The sequence below is a fragment of the Juglans regia genome, chromosome 3 (assembly GCF_001411555.2).
Source record: "Juglans regia cultivar Chandler chromosome 3, Walnut 2.0, whole genome shotgun sequence".
NCBI classification, from domain to species: domain Eukaryota; kingdom Viridiplantae; phylum Streptophyta; class Magnoliopsida; order Fagales; family Juglandaceae; genus Juglans; species Juglans regia.
This window is the reverse complement of record NC_049903.1, coordinates 26,280,720-26,300,321: the sequence shown is the minus strand read 5'-3', so window position 1 is coordinate 26,300,321 and position 19,602 is coordinate 26,280,720. Positions and strand designations below refer to the sequence as shown.

Below are 19,602 nucleotides of genomic sequence, written 5' to 3'. Positions count from 1 at the left end.
TCCAACCTCATGGTATTTGAATGAGGTGCCCCCGTAATGGCATGAATGGAAATTTCAGGTCCAACCTTATCTTCCAGCTTTTGATTGTCTACAGTCTCATTCCTTTATACAGCTTGGATCATATAGAGTTTAGGCTGTTTACATTTCTGTAACGGGTTCCACCTTTCATCGCAGTGGAAGCAAATGCCTTTTTTCCTCTTCTCATCCATGTGGAGTGAGGAAATACTCCTAGAGGAAGTAAAAGACTTCTGGTATTTCGGCTGGTCATTGGGCAACAACTTAGAGCCAGAAATTTCTTTAGGAAACATGTGTGATGACTCACCTACTGACCGCCATGTCTTCCTTGAGCTTAGTAAATATTCCTCTTGAATTTTTGCAAGCCCAAAGGCTGCAGTCAAGCTGAGGGAATTGAGCATTCGAACAGGGAGGCGAACCTCATCTTTCAATCTGCTCAAAAAACAACTCAATCTATGACTATCGGACAAGCCTTTCAATCTATTGGACAATGATTCGAAATGAGCCTTTTATGAAGCCACTGTAGAGGTTTGTTTGAGGCGTGTTAATGCCTCAATGGGATCATCGTATGCGGTTGGGCCAAACCATATTAATAAAGCTTGAGTAAAAGCTTCCCAAGTAGGAAATAGTGTAGTCTCCATAGCATCTTGATACCATATTAAGGCTTCACCATTCATGTGATAAAAAGCCATTAAAAGGCATTGGAGAGGGGATGTGTAATGATAGTCAAAAAACTGATTAGATTTAAATATCGAATGTGCAGGATTCTCACCAGCAAAGCAAGGAAAATCAAGCTTGATGCCTCTATGGAAATGCCTTCTATCTTCATGTAACTCCAAGTTCTGGTCCAAATTCGGATTTGCCACAGCATTCTGATTAGCCACCAAAGTTCGCAACATTTCAGACATTTGATCCAAACAGTCCTTGATCTCTTGGATACCCTCCTCATGGTTGTCAACTTGACGTTGAAGATGTTCCTGCTGTTTCGATCTTGTGCCTTCAGCCACGGTGGATCGAAATGGCTCTTGATACAAATTTGTTATGAATCTCAATGCATCTTAACATAAGTCTGGGATATTTGAATGGATGGAATGAGCGTAATGGATTGGAAATGTAAAATAGATGTTAACAGGAAGCTTAATCAAGTAGAAATGGTGCACTGCATTGTAAATAGATAGTGTAGATAAGCTGTTCGATGGAATGAAAGTGAGGAAATGCAATAAGTTCCACTAGCCACGGGAGTGCTTCGAGGGCCTCCCAACCTCCATACAGATTCCAGATAATTCCAAATTGTCAGTCCTCCCCACTCCTTCCTCTCAGACGCATTATACATTTGAAGATGAAAAGACATTTGGCTGAGCCAATGCCAATTCTCTCATAGAATACTAAAATTATTAAAAGTTAGTTTTTATAAGCAATTTAATGATAAATGCAATGTACATAACTTCATAAGTATGTCGTGGCCATTACATTCTCTGCGAGCAAATATTAGTCAAGGTATTATTTTTCCAAACTACAAAGGATGTTTGGGAGCAACTCAATACTCGTTCAAAAACTGGTAATGTAACAGGGTTTATGAAATGAAGCGTTGACTTCCAAAGAACAACCCCAGGGTCAGAATTGTGTGTAACAACTTATTTCCATAAGCTACATAGTTTGTGGCAGGAATTGAACCACTACCAGAATTTTCTTATATAATGTGCAGCAGATGCCGTGAAACTTTGAAATTAATGGAAGAAAGGCATATCTTTGTGTTTCGCGTTGGCTTGAATTCCGACGTCCTCTCCTATCTCTTTGAGAGGGTTTTGCCTATGTCCAGCATGAGGAGAGTCGTACAGGTGTAATGCTCCTTTTTGTCACGGCATCGATCTGCCCTGGTTATTGCATTTCAACATAATGAAAAGGGATTTTTTTTTCTTTAATGTTGGGGAATGCTAGGGCCCTTCGGACCCAGCCCTACAAAGTAAACAACGGTCCTGTGCACTACACCCTTAGAAATTTCCCTACACAGAACTAGTTAATCGCAGATTTTTCATCAGGGGGTGTGGCCTCAAAAGATTGTTTGCACCCATGAGGTGTGGAACCTTAAACCTTGAAGAGAGTGATACCCCAAGACCAAGACCTTCACTACTTGGGCCAACCCCTTCGGGTTATGAAAAGGGATATTTTAAGAGTGGTGATAAAGCAAACACACCATTTATCACCATCAGTTTCCTGCATGCTATCAGTATCTGAATTGACAAAAAAAATATATGATGCAGCATCTTACTTGTATACTGCTATTTCAGATGATGTCGCTTGGAGAAACAATTGTTAGAAACAGTAGAGCCTTGCTGCACAGACTTTTGCTCACTTTTGTGTACTTTCTAAGAGGTAGGGGAGTCCCAGTTAGCTTCCATGGTAAACAATAGCCAGCTTTCACAAATCAACACTCCAGCAACTTCATTCAATATTTGGTTGATTTGGAAAGCATCAACCTATACATTGGGGCCCCACGATATATAACATGTTGTTCCCAATCTGACCTAACTCCAAATGGGTTCTCCTCAAGCCACCCTTCTCTAGATTTGGTGTCTCCTTGGCCATGCATAACAGAAAGTTTACCCTTGCCATATTTCAGAAATTGTTCTCTCATTCGGACAGCAACTGCTTCTATGTCAGATTGAAGAAAAACCTATTAAATACACAAAATGATGGTTAATAATCTGTCTAGCCGTCAGGCTACAATTTACAAACTGGATCAGGGCATCCTGGTTGTCTGATTTTGAGCAAGCCGCAACATGATTAAAAAAAGCAAACAGTAAAGAGCGCAATGAGCGGACTTTCGAAGACCAAGAAAGATCGGTGGAGGAGCTTAAAGTTTTATTTTTTAGAATTCTTTGTAGTTGGGCTATTGCTGTGGATTTTAATGGCATGGCCCTTCATGATTTTCTTGCCTCTGTGCCTACCTAGTTAGGGCATCAGAGTTGTGTACTGGCTTTGCCTTTCTTTGATCAATATAATTTATTTATTTATCAAAAAAAAAAAAAACAAACAGATACCCAGTTTCACAATGGGAGTAGAAAACAAAATTAAATATGAGTAATTCGACATACAACCGTGAAGTGCGTAAAAGCCGCGTAATCATTTTGAAAAATAGTAGAGTCTACTATTAAAAAATTAATTTTTTTCATGTGAGTCGCATGTTTTATTAACTTTTTTCAAAACGATTACGCGGTGGTTGCACAATTCACAATTGTAAATATATTTTCCCTAAAGATATTAGGACACGGAGAAACACTGTTACCTTTCCATCAGATGTAAGAAGATCTACTACTGCTTCGACTAATGTCCTCTGCAGCATTCGCCATCTATGCTCTGGTTTATTAAAATCGGGGTTTGGACACTATGTGGAGGAAAAGAACATAGGAAGTTTTTAACTACAGTTAAATTTATCAGAGGATGTTAAAGAAAGAATGAAATTAAAGAAAAAAGCAAGCAAATGCCATCGAATTTTAACACCATCATAATGCCATACTGGCCTATTTTAGGTTTCATTTTTTAGGGAGAAAGAGTCAAGTGAAATTAAGCACAACTTAAAGAAATACCTTTTCTTTTCCAAATCCCTTTTGCATCTGTATCAACTTCTAATAAGAATTACGATGAGAAATCTAAAAATGAAACCATACTTCATGCTGTTCGCAAGAAATAACAACAATAATTGTGTTAAAATATTCTTCTCATGTTTTAGGCATTGGCAGTTTAGGAAAAAGGATTCAGAGGGAGCTCAAGTTCCACCCAACACTGAGCTGAACTGGACAATAGGGGAAAAATACATCTGAACTGTTCTTATCCTATGTCCTAAAACATTAGGTTCAGGGTTCATATCTGTCAAAAAGTATAATGAAGAGCTCTTTCCTTCCACTCTTTCCCTCCCTTCCAAGACCCTCTTGCTAAAATGTATAATTAAGACCCCAAAAGGTCTACACACCTGATAATTAGTTCAACTATTATGAGTCAAATTGATGTCAGGGAGGAAGAGGCCAACATTCCCATTTAAAATAAATGGCAGTCATGGTCATGACTAAAAACAACTGTAGTGCAGGAGGCAAAGACAAAGGCTGTGGTCAAGATCTCATGCAGGAAACCAGCAGTAAGTAGAAGCCAAATGTTAGAGGAAGGCATTATGTCAGTGAAGTGGTGTTTTTGGCAGCATGGTGGGACTGTAGCCGAAGTGACGGTGGAGGTGTCAGCAATAGTAAAAGTACTAGTGAGAAAGAGGCAAGAATTGCATTAGCAATGGTAGTGCTGATAATTCTAGCTATGCAAAGTATAAAATAAAAGATAACTCCCAGAATGGTGATGGTGAGATATGGCATTGGGGTGCCAAGGTTGTTTGATGGTGGGAGGCAGGGGAACTTAACAGTGGTACTGACACTAGTGGCAGAGGTAGTGCCATGAATCTAGCAGAGGAGCCAGGTCATGGCCATGACGGCTCAAAGGAGACTTGTTTGTGGGAGTTGATGATAGTGGCGTTGCATTCTCTTATCTCCAGGGATCTCACTTTGTGAATTGCACATCATAATGTAGAAAATGTAATATTGTGCAAATCCAATAGAAATGTAAAAGATCATTCTTCAAGAATGCAATGCCAGTGAGACAAACTCATCCATTTTTTTCTGAGAACGCATTGTTAGTTCCATTACACATAAAGGACACAAACAAAAAGGTTCTAAAGTTTGAGCTTTTAAATTGCTATGCCTAATATGGCACATCAACAAGATCAGTATATATTTAGCAAAAGAAGTGGATACTGCAAATTGGTTATGAAATTGCGGTCCTGACCTGTATTGAAACAAGAACCAAGTCTCCAGGGTAACTAGAAACTATGGAACGAAATGTTGTCGTTGCATTTGTTGCAATGAAGTACCTTAAACAGATTAAACCATGAAAACATAGCTAAGATGATGAAATAAAAACTCAGTTCATAGTTCAATATAGCAAATCAAAAATATTAAAACAGCTGCAATGAAAAATAATATATAAATGAAGCCCAACATATGCTTGATGCCATTTTTTTCACCTAAACCCATAATATCTTGGGAAAGACAACTTGCCTATGAAAATGAAAACATTACTTTGGCAGAGAAAAAAAGAAAAATCAAAGGGGCATCCACAGAACTCACAATCAATTAAACAACACGATCTACCTGTCTAAATGGAAAACACATTAACAGTATCATTTTGGGACAACAAAACTCTCCGTTTAGCTTGAAATGCAAATGAGACATACATGTTTTGGTAATTTCACTTGTTGACCTAATCCTTTAATCACAAATTTTTTTTGGTAAATGACCTAATCCTTTAATCATAATGATCAAAACACCTCCTGTTTTGCACTAAAATGGCTTCTCTCCATCAGAAACGGATAAAATCCTATTCTATCATTTTGCCCGTCAAACATGAAACCAGAACTAAAACTTCAGAACATATGGATTAGAAAAGAAAAGAAAAGAAAAATTCACACACTGCAAAACTTCTTGTAGAATCTAGAAAACATAAACTTAAGTTTTAACACAAAGGTTCAGTTAGACTGAAAATAGTTTTTGAGGTGCATGATTTTTGTTCAGCCTAAAAGTTAATGGCCCTTACCCATTCTTTATTCCAGAGCGTTGAACAGAAGCTGCACAACACCTTGTGAGCTGAGAAAATAGATGAAGGAATTAACAGCATGATGAAGTTTATGACTTGGAAACGACACGAGGGGGGAGAAAGCAGGAAACCTTTTCATTAATCTCTAAACCAAGAAAATTCAAATCTGTCCTCTTTCTAGCCATTCCCATAATAAAAAGTCCATTACCTGTCGACATAATGAAAATGTCAAGCAAAACTTTTTTGCCTTTTCATGTTTAGGAGCTTTGGTTACGATCATAGAATCAAATGAAATCATATTTTTCCTGCATCATTAATCTATATCCATTACTTTCTTTTACCTGTGTATAAGAACATCACTGGATTCTTTTCATCTCAGTTCAATATAATTTAAATAACTAATATAAAGAAACTGAACCATGACCAAAAAAAAAAAAATGAAAAGAAAAATCATAGAAAGCAAACAGGGAAGAAGTACCGCTTCCAATATCTACTACCAAAGGTTGTGTTGGATCACAGTAAGTAGCATTCCAATTGATCTCAAATGGGTATGCCTGCACAAAGCAACTAAGTTAAGCAATTTTAACAGTACCCATCGAAACTTCTTATCCCTTCCGGCCTCTCAAATGAGAATAATAAGTCAAATCCTGAGACCAGGCCATATAGTAGGCTTCATTTTTTTTTTATGAAGTGACCTCCTAAAAATTACTTTTTTCTTACGATTCCCCAAATTTTGATAACTCTTATATGGTAAGGAATTTGACTTGTGTACCACAGTTTTCACTTTTTCTGCCAAGAAACACTATTTATGTACTATAATAGAGGAAGAGTATTTGGCAGCTCATTTGATAATTCATGATGAGAAAGAAAGAAATTGCTAAGAACTTCATTACAGGGATAATATATGAATTTACTTCCAAAAAAGACCGTAGCACAATTTGAATAAGATGCTAACTTCTTCCTGTTATAATTTTATTTTGGTTCATGTCTATAGCAAACTAGGAAATTCTTGTTTCCGAAAGAAAAGTTTTATTCTAAGACGACTCTATAGACCTGTAGATTATGTAGATAGTTATGACATAATTTACCACGAAATTAAATTTGACTTGTTTGTTTTTATTTTATATATACACGCACATATTACACACACACACACTTAGGGAAGGTTGTCCACCCCCACCCCCCACCCCCCCACCCCCCACAAAAAAAAAATCTATTGATGTCCTTGTATGCCATATATAGTGTGACACTTAGCATGGGAATAACACCAGTATCTTAAGATATGAAGCAAGAATCCCAAACATTTGTGATTCATATGATTATCTAGAGAATGGGAGCAGGTCTAAGAGATTTAATTTTTGTACATGGGCACTCTTTAATACAAACATGATCTTTATGTTCTAATTCCAAAATTTCTAAGGCACAAAATATTGGGAGTTGCTAAATCTCTTCAGGGATATTAAGATACGCATAGTATACTGATTCTGTACATTGTTTTATATAGGTCAGGTATGTATGCTTTCCTCCAGAAATGAGTAATTCCCAATTTTACAATATAAATATTCACATGATCCAACCATACCGACCAAAAATGAACATTGCTGAGTGGATTTGGTTTTTCACCACATCAATTGTCAAACATCATTTAATTTCTCACTTGAAGAACTCAATGGCAAGTCTCATCTAATGGTAAATCTAACCATGAGGAGAATCTGACACATTCAGAAGTGACAAAATCCTTGGTTTTTTTCTATAGTCCAAGTTAAGCAAAATTCTTAGTTTAGGTTCTACTGCAGCAATAGAAATGATTAAATGAATTAATGAAACATACTCTATCTAAGGCCATAACCCCTGGAAGCTTTCTTCCTTTGAGAAACTCCCATACAACCGAAGAATTCACAAGCATATTAAAACCTGAGTCAGAAGAGGATTTCTTCATCTCAGCCATGCTCCCCACAACAGTTAAATCACATTTTCTTCGACATAGAATATCAAGCATCTGAGTCAAAGGAGATGACCCATTTGTGTGTTGATTTGAGTCACTGAATTTCAAGGGACCAATCCATAGAACTTTCTGTATTAAAATAAGGAAAAGAATTCAGGTACTGAGAACAACAGCAAATCAGTTCTGAGAACATAAAGCGATCATCAAGTTAAAGAAGAATTTACTTGAGAATGAATGCTATGCATATTGGCAATCATAAAAAAAAGTTCAATGAAATTTATATAAGGTCATGTCATACTTAATAGAGTACATAATGGGGATAGCCTTCTCCCTTGTCAATTACCTTCCTTCTAATAGATGTACCAAAGACTTTCCCCTTTTAGTTTGTCAAATTCAGAGATCTTTGTATCCTGGACTAAGTTCAGCATACCATGGAAAAAGCTAATCTCATGGAACCCTTTATGATATACTTAAATAATAACCCTCCCAGATAATGGCAGCCTCAAACTACAAAAACAAATGAAAGATGGAACTCATTTTCTTGCTATTCGTATTTTTTACCTCGCATTTTGTAAGCAAGGAGTTTATTTCATCCAATGACACTGGCCCAAGATCAACAGGTACCCAGCCTAAAACAGAAAAAACCTCAAATAAATAATTCAAAATCAGTAATTACAATTATTTTCTGAAATTGTAACTCTATAATTATAACAACCAAAACCTATGATGTTAAAACCCACAAAATCCACTTGTTACAGATTTCTTTTCATTCTTTTGGTGGTCTTGCAAGCTGAAAACACATGGTACCCACCAAATATTGAAAATTGCGATGGTGTCTAGGTTTCTACAGTCATTGATATAGAGTAGCACCAAGCAACACATAGGAACTGATAACAAAGTATTGGACATAAAAAAAAAAAAATGTTATAACAAATTGTAGATCCTGCTAACATTGCTTCAGATCACTACTTATATGAGTAGCACATTTCTTGTGCTCGAGCTCATTTCCTATTAACAGGGAGAGAATGCTCCCCTTAAACTTGAGAGTGGCATGGAAAAATGAATTCATGCTTCTGAAGGATTGCCACCTGTACAAATCAATTGTTATACCGTGCATCTTGAGAGTTGCGGATATACAACTCAATTGTTATAAATTGCCCTCTATACCTTAAAACCAACCACCCTTTCCCATTCAATTATCTATTTCAATGGGATCACCAAATTAAACTGCAAATGGATTGTTATCAGAGATCAATGGGCTCAAAGCCTCAGTTTAACCTGGCCTCTTAAAAGGATATTGAAAAAAATATACAATCAAATCAAGCATAAAATGCAAACGGGGGCAGCTAGACACAATATTCCAAACTATGATTACAAGAATATACGGAATACCAAGATATATTAGCTGTAAATTAAATACATATAAGTTGACTGCAAATTGTGGAGTAAACAACAAAGAACTTGCAAGTGAACAACAAAGCTGTTCTAATACTGCTTACAGCCAAAAGTTGAAAGGACGTGAAGGAAAATGGGAATTGAAACAATAAAGAAAAAACTGGATGGTTAATGCATGTCTATCAACCCTTGCCTTCAAAACCACATAGATAGCCTTTTTAACAAGAGATTGGTTTTCTCTTTTGGGTGTGCACTTTTAAAGACCAGAATTTTGGCTATCAATCAGAACATTAATGCAACTTCAGATATAACCGAGTGACATGCTAACAATATCAGAGATTCCCAACCATCACTTAAGACAATTTGTAGAAATAAGATAGAATTATGCCTGACTAGGCTACTTTTCATAAGGGTTACTCATTCCTCGAATAGTCTAATAACTAAAAAGTAAAAGCAAAGTTTCATGTTGGCAATCGAAACCAATCTCACCATCCAAAATTCCATCAGAAGGAAACAACTCCAATTTCCCAGGAAAACAATTATTCTTGCACCAAAAGTCTTTTGGATAGAGAATTTGTGTATTTCTATTGTATGCTGTCTGGGCTATATCTAAAACTTCATTGAGTGCCCCGTATTCCACAAAATCCAAGGGTACAGATAGACCCAATGCATGCATTATTTGAAATGACATCTTTCCAATAAAGACCAAACCATCACATCTAGAAGCCAAGAAATGCAAGGCAGCAGCTTTTTGATAGAGATTACCACCTCCAATCTGCATTACATACATAATAAGCACAGTTTAAAAATAATAAGAGGAAAGTTCTGCAACTTCGAGAACTATACAGAAACATTGAATTACTACGCAAATAAATAATAACTTGTAACTAACAGCAGAGACATACAACTGCAACATAAGGATTTCTGCTGGTTTCGGCAACCTTCTTCAGTTGACATAGGCTCTCCTCAAAGTGAAAACCAGCTACACAGGAATGACAGAAGCGAGCAACACCAACAGTTGATGCAAGGATTTTATGTGACAGGGAAAATGAGTCATTAACAAAAATATCAATTCCCCATGATAACAATTGAGCAAACTTTGAACAATTGGCAACTTCCTCCTTAAACTCAGAAAGATTCTCAAGAAGAAGGATATCTGCTTTCTCAAGGCCTTCCCTCTTTGATGGAGTACGACAAGAAATGGAACACACTGGAACAACTCTGCATTTAAGGATTGATGACAAGAAATCTGAAATATAGAGAACCATTAATTATGCCGGAACAACTCCTTAATTGAATAACACAGTAGAACATTCAGTTTCTGAATTCTGCACTTAATGTCCAGCACAAATGAACCATGATAGCAGGATCCTATATCCAATATTAACTATACAATGTCCTATATCAGAAGTAGGAGTTGGTTTAAACATTACCTGCAACAGACTCTGCATGAATAAGTTTTGGGTTGATTTTTGTACACCAGTCACTCGCTAGAACTACTTTGGCCCCAGATTCATATAAATACTTAATGGTGAAAAGCGCATTGGAGACTAATTGACTCTGCTGTTCCTGTTCCTCCCTGAGCAATATGGCAGAATCAAATCGGACCAAGACAACTTTTGCATCAAGCTCCTCCTTGGGAAATTTTCTTAGAGTTTGTATGTGTGGGAAGGCATCCAATTCTCCTCCACTGCAAAGATAGGCCTAAGGGAAACCACTTAATACCACAGCCAACAAGAGTTTTCAGAGATTTCAAATGATGTAACAAGGCAAGTCAATACCACTAATAACTGGTTATGCAACATAGCATTTTGAAATGTTGGAGATATGTGTCGCTAGGGGCATTGACCAAATTAAATATGAAAGAAATATTACTGTTAAGTTGAAACTAAAGGGCACATTTCTTTATTTTCTCTGTTATTTCCAATCTCAAATAAGTATATAACAGTATTTAATCCTTTGAAAAAAAGGAGATAAGCTTTAAGAAAAAAGTAAACCAAATAAATAAAGATAGGTTTCTTTTCAATTAATTCTATAACTGCATCTTCGAAGACTTTTTGTAAAACTTGCAACACAAATACCAATTGTTAATGACTTCATGATACATAACATCGAATTAATTATTCTTAAAATATTTCGCCCACTATGTAGGCACATAGAGTGAGACCTAACACTAACGATTACTGAAGAAAGGGAATCGAAAACATAATCACTACCAGGAAGAAATAACTTTGAATGATCTCACAAAGGAAACGGGGACTTATGATACCTTACATTTGAATAAGCACTCAACATGAACAACTACCACCCCTGTAAAACATAACTTCCACATTTCAATATAGTAACATGGAAAGAGAAACAGCAGATATGTTAAAGTAATTATTGAAATTCTTTAACCTTGCAAAGACAACTGAAGACCCTGATATTTCTGAAGTTGAGCATACTTTCCCAAGTATAAACAGGACTTTTGCTGAAGAAACTTGGGTCCCTCGTAGAAACGAAGTTTATTTAAGAAGAAAGTCGCTTGGACTAGATTCAGAAGCTGACTCATCACCCTATTGCCTCTATCTGCGAAATTGGAGCTGTAAAATGCATTAAATAAAACAAGAAACCCTATATAGAAAGCATCTCAATGACAAAAAGAATGACGCTGGACGTCCAACACAACACTTTCTCAACAAGCAGAAGCGGAGTGGAGGCACGAGAGAGGGAGGGGGGAAAGAATCTTTTTGAGTACAGGAAGGAGATTAGTAGAGGTGGCTGATGCCCTTTTATCTCTCCTATAGAGCATTTGTAGTAGTGTAGAAAAAAGGTATGGGAAGGCAAAATTGCCTAGCATTAGAGCATTGGCAATGGTCTAGGCAAAGGCCAAATTTGTCTAAGCCCCCCCGTTTGGATTGAGAGTTGATATCTTATCTCATTTTATCTAATCATTACAATTTTCTCAAATTTTCACATAAAATATAATAAACAATTCAACTTTTTCAAATATCAAAATAATAATAATATTAAAAAATAATATTCTAACAATATTTTATTCAACTTTCATCTCAACTCATCTTATCTACTCTTACTATAAAAACCTCAACTAAAAGTATATGTTTTGCCTTTCGCCTTTGCCATTTAAGATATAAGAGCACTGGCATTTGGCTAGGCAAATGCCAGTGCCTACTTAAATTTTGGCTAACTTTTACTAAAGTGGTCTGCATTAGAGTAGTCAAAACTCTAGTGCCCCACTTTTGAGGTACAATAAAGTCAAACAATTCTCCAAGTTTGGCCAGCTGCTGTTCATCTCCAAAACAATATTTTACTCTAAAAATATTCCCAACGATATCTTCTTCCTTCCCTCGTTCTTCAGTTCCCATTTTCCTTTCTTTTTTTTCTCTTCCTTTTCTCTCAAATCGAAGGAGAACTCGCACCCAACGCCCCCATTTTCGTCTTCCTTCTTTATGCTGCCTTCTGTTTCCCCAGCTGCAACCTCACGTACGGATCACTTAACTCGTTCAGATCCATTGCAGGTAAATTCCAAGCCTCGATAACACGCACTAAAAGCTTCATTCTTTTAATATATGTAAGATCAAAAGGAAATTTTTTAGAATTATTACGGATAAAAGAGAGATTATTTGGGTAAATGTGGGACTTGAGGGTTCTTCATTGACGAACAAAACATTAAAGCAAAGTTCAGGAGAAACCGGGAATTTGAATAATCCCCTAAAAAGATAAAACTGCAGGAGAAAATGGTAGTATTTTTGCACGTATAATGCTGCAAAAATTACTGGCTTTGACCATCAAGAGTTTTGTAAATTGGAATGTAAACACGAAGAGAATAGAACGAATGAAAATTTCAGAAACAAAGCACAAAACATTTGAGATGGATCTTAAATAGGATCAAAGGAGAGGAAAGAATGAATGAAAATCAGGAAATTGCAGAGCAAGACAATAAAACAAAACCAAAACCGAACCAATGAATTAGAGAGACAGATTTATTTAATTCCAGGGAAAAGAAATGGGAAAAGTTGTGGATTGGACATTGAAAAGTTGTGGCACATTGAACGGGTTATAAATACCCCCATGTTGGGTAGAAGAAAGGTTGGCAAAATGTGTTTGTTGATACAAAAATTGTATATGTGATTGTTGGGTGTAAGAAAGGTTGGCAAAATGTGTTTGTTAGATAATTAAGTTGAGGAAAAAAATAGTTGGGAAACAATAATTTTAAGTAAAAAAATCAATTATTAATTAATATAGAGTGTATTTGCAAAATATAAAAAAAATTTAAAAAATTATTATTAAAATATCTAATATTATATTATTATTTTGACTTTGAGATAGATAGTCCAATGTGGATTAATATCTCCAATGGTTTTAACTTTAGCCAAAACCTCAACTTTTAGTCAAATTTTGGACTTGGCAATGGCTAGACCATTGTCAATGCTCTAACCTCATATTGGATTATCCATCTATTAGCCAAAATAGTAATAAAATATTATTTTTTAATAATACTATTTTTTTTAAAATTTATTTTTCATATTTTGCAATTATACTAACCATATATTAATTAATAATTTATTTTTAATTAAATTATTGTTTGTCAACTATTTTTTTCTTTTTTTCAACCTAATTATCCAACAAACAAATTTTTGTCAACCCTTCTTCTACCCAACAATCACATCTACAATTTTTGAAACATGTCCAAGCACATTCTCAGCTTAAAAAATAATAATAATTCATCACGAGATCCATCATAAAAAATCTACCATTGCTAGTCTTTTTGCCAGCATAAAAAATCCCAACTTGAAATAATAACAAATGGGCATGAGTTCAATAGATTCATCCCACGTTGCTTTGAAGGGGCTGTTCTTGCTAGTCTTTTTGCTGCAATTTTCTGAACTGATTGAATGGTCCAAGCCATGCAGATTTTAAGTTACAATAATTACTCTAAAAGAACAGGGGTACCAATGAAAAATATAAAAGAGATGGCTTTCACCAAGAATGACATAAAGTCTGGTACATGCAACAACAACCAATGATCAGGACCCTGCATGATGACCCTACATGCTACATGCTTGTATCTCCAATGATCATGACCTGAAGTTCTAAAAGACCATAGCATGACCCTGCATCAGTATGTATGTATGTATGTATGTGTGTGCTAACTGATCAGGATGTTTTAAAGGATCTAAAGGAGAAATCAAATTGCATCTGATTAATGACAGTAATTGCAACGCTCAAGGAAGAGGTTGCAGAGGCTGAAATTTAAGACAAATGCATCACGACCTAGTCATTAACAAATAAAGCAGTATGGTATACCTCAATCCTAGTAACCAATCACATATAGCAGGAATAAGGCTTCACTTGATAACTTTATTAAAAATAAACGCATGTGTTTAAGCTGAAGTCGTAATAAGGATCACACCATATATACAACCAATTGAAATTTTATCCCAAATTGATGATGAAGGTGAAGCATCCAACCAAAAAAGAAAACGTACAAAAGACTCTAGCATCAAACTAAAGTGTTAATTTTAATTTCTCGAGCCCATGATTAGCAGCTGAAGCAAAAGAAAAAGAAAATACATATTCAAAACCTAAACTTCATATTTTTGGAACCATTCAAATCAATCAACTTAGAGAATAGACACAAATCAAAGGCAGGTGAAGTTAGCCTTCACAACAAACTAAAGTTTTATATTTTAAAGTCTCAAGCCCATGATTAGCAGCTCAAGCAAGAGAGTAAGACAGTACATATTCAAAATCTAAACTCATATTTTTGGAAGTATTCACATAAATTAAACACAGAAAATAGACAAAAATCCAAGACCGGCACAATAACTTCACCTTCTATCAGAACTTGTCTTTTACCATTTAACTCCATATCTTTCACAATTTTATTTTTTAAAAGAAAATGTGGTATACATTTAAGCATGATGTGCGAATGATAAGAATATATAGTTCTCTAGAATATAACAAAATAAAATCAAAACTAAAATGAGGTCCCAGCAGTATTTAAAACAACAAAGATACCCCAAAACAGATTTAAAACTTCATTCTTGCAGCAGCATACACCACATTTTTTTTTTTATAAGTAGCATACACCACATATTTAGAACAACAGATTACTAAACTTACCCCAACATAGAAGCACAAACACTGAACCCAACTGCAAAATCACTTGAACAAGCCCTAAATTAATCTAAAATTCATACAAAATACCACCAACAATGACTAAAAACCAGCACACAATGAAGTAAAAAACAACTAGCCTAAACATAACAAGAAGCAAGAATTTTTACCTAGCTGCCACACAAGATCAATCGCTGCTCAGGAAGATTCAATCGCTAGAGGGAAGCCTTCTCAATCGATGAAGGAAACAGACCAAAAAAAAAAATTTCCAGACTTAACAGATTCTCAATAACGATTCGGGAATGTGATATCTATGAGCTATAGAAACAAAATAACTAAGTATTTGTTTCAAATAAAAGGACATCTTCGTAAGGAGAAGGAAAATGAAAACAATATTTCTAAAACTTCGAACCAAGAGTCGAAATAAAGATGTTAAACTTGGGGAAACAAAAGACCCTTAGGAGCATGTCGTTTATCTTCTCCGAGCAACCCAAATGGAGAGTTAAGTCCCCAGTCTCGTATCATACATTACTTCCAATGTAACAAAAATTAAAACATAATCTTGCAGACAAACAAGACCAAACAAGAAATAGACATCAATAGCATCCATATAAATCAGGTTTAAATAGAGAGAGCTTACCGAGATGGGTAGGAACCAAAAGAGAGCTTAAGCTTACTGCGGAGAGTAGAGAAGAAGAAGGTTATTACAAAATGGAGAGAAAGGGAGGGAAAGTGAGAGAAAGTGAAAGAAAATGGCAGGTTCTCGTTCCAGGAAACGAAACAAAAAACTTTTATTCTTCTCAACAGAGTGAAAGTCGTGATTCGGAAGAGAGAAAGTGAGAGAAAACGGAGGATTTGGGCTCCAGGACATGAAACAAAAAAATTTTCTTCTTCTCAACAGAGTGACAGTCGTGATTCTGTAACCTTCCAGGGCGGAGATACGGCGGATGCTTCCAGGAGAAGTGGATAGTTAGGGCACTTCTAAAGCTTAAGGGAGGTCGCGTATGGGCCTGGCGTGGGTTATAAAAGACCTTGGGCCTGCTTTGTTTACTCGTTTTATTGTAACAAAGTGTAAGGATCTAGGCCCATTAGTCAGACAAGGTCTCAACCTCATAGTTACTAAATTTTATAGTCATCAGTTAGTTTAACAATTTCTCCTTTAGTTAGTTACAGGAGGTGATGTATATGTTCACGTGATTGAGAATTTTTCCCTTATGCTGAATACAATACTAATTTTCCTATTATCTCTGACTTCTTTTCGTTTCCACACCCTCGAAGTTGAGACCATATTATCCATATTCCACCCGTGTTTAACAAATTGGTATCTAGAACTAGGTTGTCCTTGGCAATTGATTACCATCACCATGGCAGAAGAAACCAGATTGAACCAGTTGCAGATGGCTTGAATGGATTCAAGAAGATTATGGAGTCCCAGCTGAAGACCTTGGAAGCAGAAATGTTGGCAATTAGAAGGCATTCAGATTCGGTGGTACAACAATTGGCGGCTCTAACATTGGAGTTACAGAGGAAAAACAAGGGACCTAACAAGAGGAAGAGCCATCAGGGAGCCACCACAGAGCTGAAAGATTTTTGGAAGTCCATGGGAGAAGCATTACCCAGGTCAGTAAGAATAGACTTTCATCATTATGTGGAGATGATCGATTGGGATGGCTTTACAAGGCCAACTAATTTTTCTTGTTTTACAATATTATGCCCCAACACAAACTCAGATTGGCTTCATTCCACATGGAAGGAAAGGCCATGATGTGGTTCCAGGTCTTGGAGAAGTCAGGAATCGTAGTGGATTGAGAATCTTTTGTAAAGGCATTCTTGATCAGATTTAGTCCTATCTCATATGATGACCCGATAAAGGCACTTACAAGGCTAAGATAGACAGGTTATGTAGAAAGAATACAAGGTGGAGTTTGAGACAATCTCTAGTAGACTAAAGAGACTTTTAGATCCACACAAGTTAAGTTGTTTCTTGAGTGGTCTAAAGGATGAAATTAGAGTTCGTGTGTTCAACCCCCCAGATCTGTTGACAACTTTTAGTTTGGCTAAACTCTAGGAGGAACATGTGAAGTCAAGCAGGAGAAATTTTAGGGGGGGCAACTCGAGTTATACAGAAAATAGACTTGGGAAAGGGGTGAACAATTTGGTGAATGACCCAACCAAACTCAGTAACAAGGTTATAGTTCCAATCTAAAAAATACACCCTAACTAGATGAAAGAAAGAAGAGACAAATAACTATATTATTATTGTGACTCAAAATGGAACCTAAGGCACAAGTGTAGGAATCCTAAGTTCTTTATGATAGAGGAGATAGAGGAAGGGGATGGGGAGGGGGAGGACTTGATAGTAGCTTGTTAAAACCCTTCGATAGAATCTGGTGGAGAGATTGTGGAATTCCCAAAGGTCTTTGAAGAGCCTAAGATATCCTTGCATGCTCTAGTGGGCTCTTCCAACCCGAGAGCAATGAAAGTAAAAGGAAAGGTGGTAAGGTAATGGGTGGTGATCCTGATCAATTCAGGTAGCACCACAATTTTCTAGACCCTAGAATAGCCAGAAAATCTAAATTTTCCATCTGTTTGGAGGAGAATGTGAAGGTTCGAGTAGCTAATGGGGATCAGCTTCTCAATGAAGGAAAATGAATGGGGGTGGCAGTTAACATACAAGGCTTCTTATTTTCTATGGATTTATGTTTACTAGAACTAGCTAGTTGTGACATGGTCCTAGGGGTACAATGGTTACAAACCTTGGGAACAATTTCATGAAATTTTAAACAACTAACAATACACAGTTTCTTTTTAATTGGCAGAGCGTTACCTTGACAGGAATGGCAATAGTCTAGCTCCTTGAGGAAAGTTCTTGCAAGAACATTAACAAGTTAGAAAGAAAGGGAGTGACACTTCAATGGATTGAGAAAGAAGAGTTTCCTACTAAACCAAAACTACCAGAACCACTCAATGGGATATTACAACAGTTTGGGCATGTCTTTCAAAATCCAAAAGGGCTTCCTCCTCACAGATCACATGATCATGCAATTAATCTATTGCATGAAGTTAAACCAATGTCAGTAAGGCCCCTATCGTTACCCATTCTTTCATAAATATGAGATTGAGAAGATTGTGCAAGAACTTTTAAACTCAATGATGATATAGCCCAGTCAAAGCCCTTACTCCTCCCCGATGTTGTTGGTGAGAAACGCATATGGGTTTTGGAGGATGCGTGTGGACTACAGGGCTTTAAATCAGGTCATAATAAAGGACAATTTCCCCATTCTTGTGGTGGAGGAAGTGTTGGATGAGCTGAGTGGGTTGGGTTGATGTTGTTTCTTAAACTAGATATGAGGTCTGGTTATCACCATATAGAGTAAAGCCAGAAGATGAGCACAAGACTACCTTCCGCATTCATGAGGGCCATTACGAGTTTTTTAGTCATGCCCTTTGGGCTGACCAATGCACCTTCAACATCTCAAAGTCTGATGAATGAAGTTTTTAGACCTTATTTGAGGAGGTGTGTGTTGGTATGTTTTGACAACAACCTCCTATACAGCAAAAACAGTGAGGAATATAAGGAACACCTGAAACTGACCCTAGGACTTTTGAGGAAGCACTAGGTCTTTGCAAAGTAGTCCAAGTGCAAGTTTGGATGTTAGGAGATAAGGTACTTAGGCCACTTAACATTGAGTCAGGGAGTAAAAGTTGATCCAGAAAAATTAAGGGCCATGGTGGAGTGACCTCAACCCAAGAGTTTTAAGGTCTTAAGGGGATTCTTAGGTCTCATTGGATACTACAAGCATTTCATTAAGAGTTATGAGATCAAGGCTACTGCCCTAATAGCCCTCCTCAAAAAGATTAACTTTCGATGGCTCAAAAAGATTAACTTTTGATGAAATGAAGTTGCAGATACAACATTCTTTAGTTTGAAAGAAGCATAGTCACAACCACCAGTGTTGGCTCTTCCAAACTTCTCTAAACCCTTTATTATAGAGTGTGACGCCTGTGCGAAATATGTGGGGGTAGTACTAATGCAGCAAGGCAGGCCCATTGCATTCCTTAGTCAAGCCCTGAAAGGTAGGGCCCTCTTATTTTCAACATACGAAAAGAAGTTGTATGTTTTGGTTGTGGGCATTCAAAAATGGAGGTCATACCTTCTGGGAAGGTCCTTTATTGTGAGGTCAAATCATCACATCCTAAAATATCTTTTGGACCAAAAGATAGGAACCCACATGCAACAAAAATGGCTAAGTAAACTCCTAGGCTACGACTTCATTGTTGAGTACAAAAGGGGCCCAAAGAACAGAGTAGCTAATGCTCTATCATGACATTAGGAAAGAAGAAATTTCTCTAGCATTGATCTTAGTACCATCCCTGGATTGGTTAGAGGAAATACAAAAGGGCTGTGAAGCTGACCTAGAGCTATAAGAACTAATCAATTATGCAAGCAGGAGAAATTAAGCCCACATTTTACATTGAGGGAGGGCCTATTATTT

The 19,602-nt window shown here is 36.5% G+C and overlaps 1 protein-coding gene across 1 annotated transcript; it reads right to left on the bottom strand.

The window, feature by feature from the left end:
- Window positions 1-1,446: 1,446 nt before the first annotated feature.
- LOC108990901 (phosphoglycerate kinase-like) lies at window positions 1,447-15,999 on the bottom strand. The gene is made up of 14 exons (XM_035688445.1): window positions 15,747-15,999; window positions 11,384-11,568; window positions 11,256-11,296; window positions 10,420-10,690; window positions 9,892-10,235; window positions 9,476-9,761; window positions 8,153-8,220; window positions 7,478-7,720; window positions 6,125-6,200; window positions 5,778-5,854; window positions 5,647-5,696; window positions 4,840-4,924; window positions 3,302-3,400; window positions 1,447-2,689 (listed from the first exon to the last, which is right to left on the bottom strand). The coding sequence occupies exons 2-14, from the start codon at window positions 11,535-11,537 to the stop codon at window positions 2,462-2,464; spliced, it is 2,022 nt and encodes a 673-aa protein (XP_035544338.1). The 5' UTR covers window positions 11,538-11,568; window positions 15,747-15,999; the 3' UTR covers window positions 1,447-2,461.
- Between the last annotated feature and the right edge of the window lie 3,603 nt (window positions 16,000-19,602).

What these genes read in the sequence shown, in the direction of transcription:
- LOC108990901 (XM_035688445.1), bottom strand. Translation starts at nt 11,537, where the DNA reads ATGAGTCAGCTTCTGAATCTAGTCCAAGCGACTTTCTTCTTAAATAAA. An exon ending in TTCTGATGGAATTTTGGATG is followed by an intron (nt 8,221 to 9,475) that starts GTGAGATTGGTT and finishes TTTCTGTTTTAG; the next exon opens with GCTGGGTACCTGTTGATCTT. An exon ending in CCTTGCTTACAAAATGCGAG is followed by an intron (nt 7,721 to 8,152) that starts GTAAAAAATACG and finishes ATTTTAATACAG; the next exon opens with AAAGTTCTATGGATTGGTCC.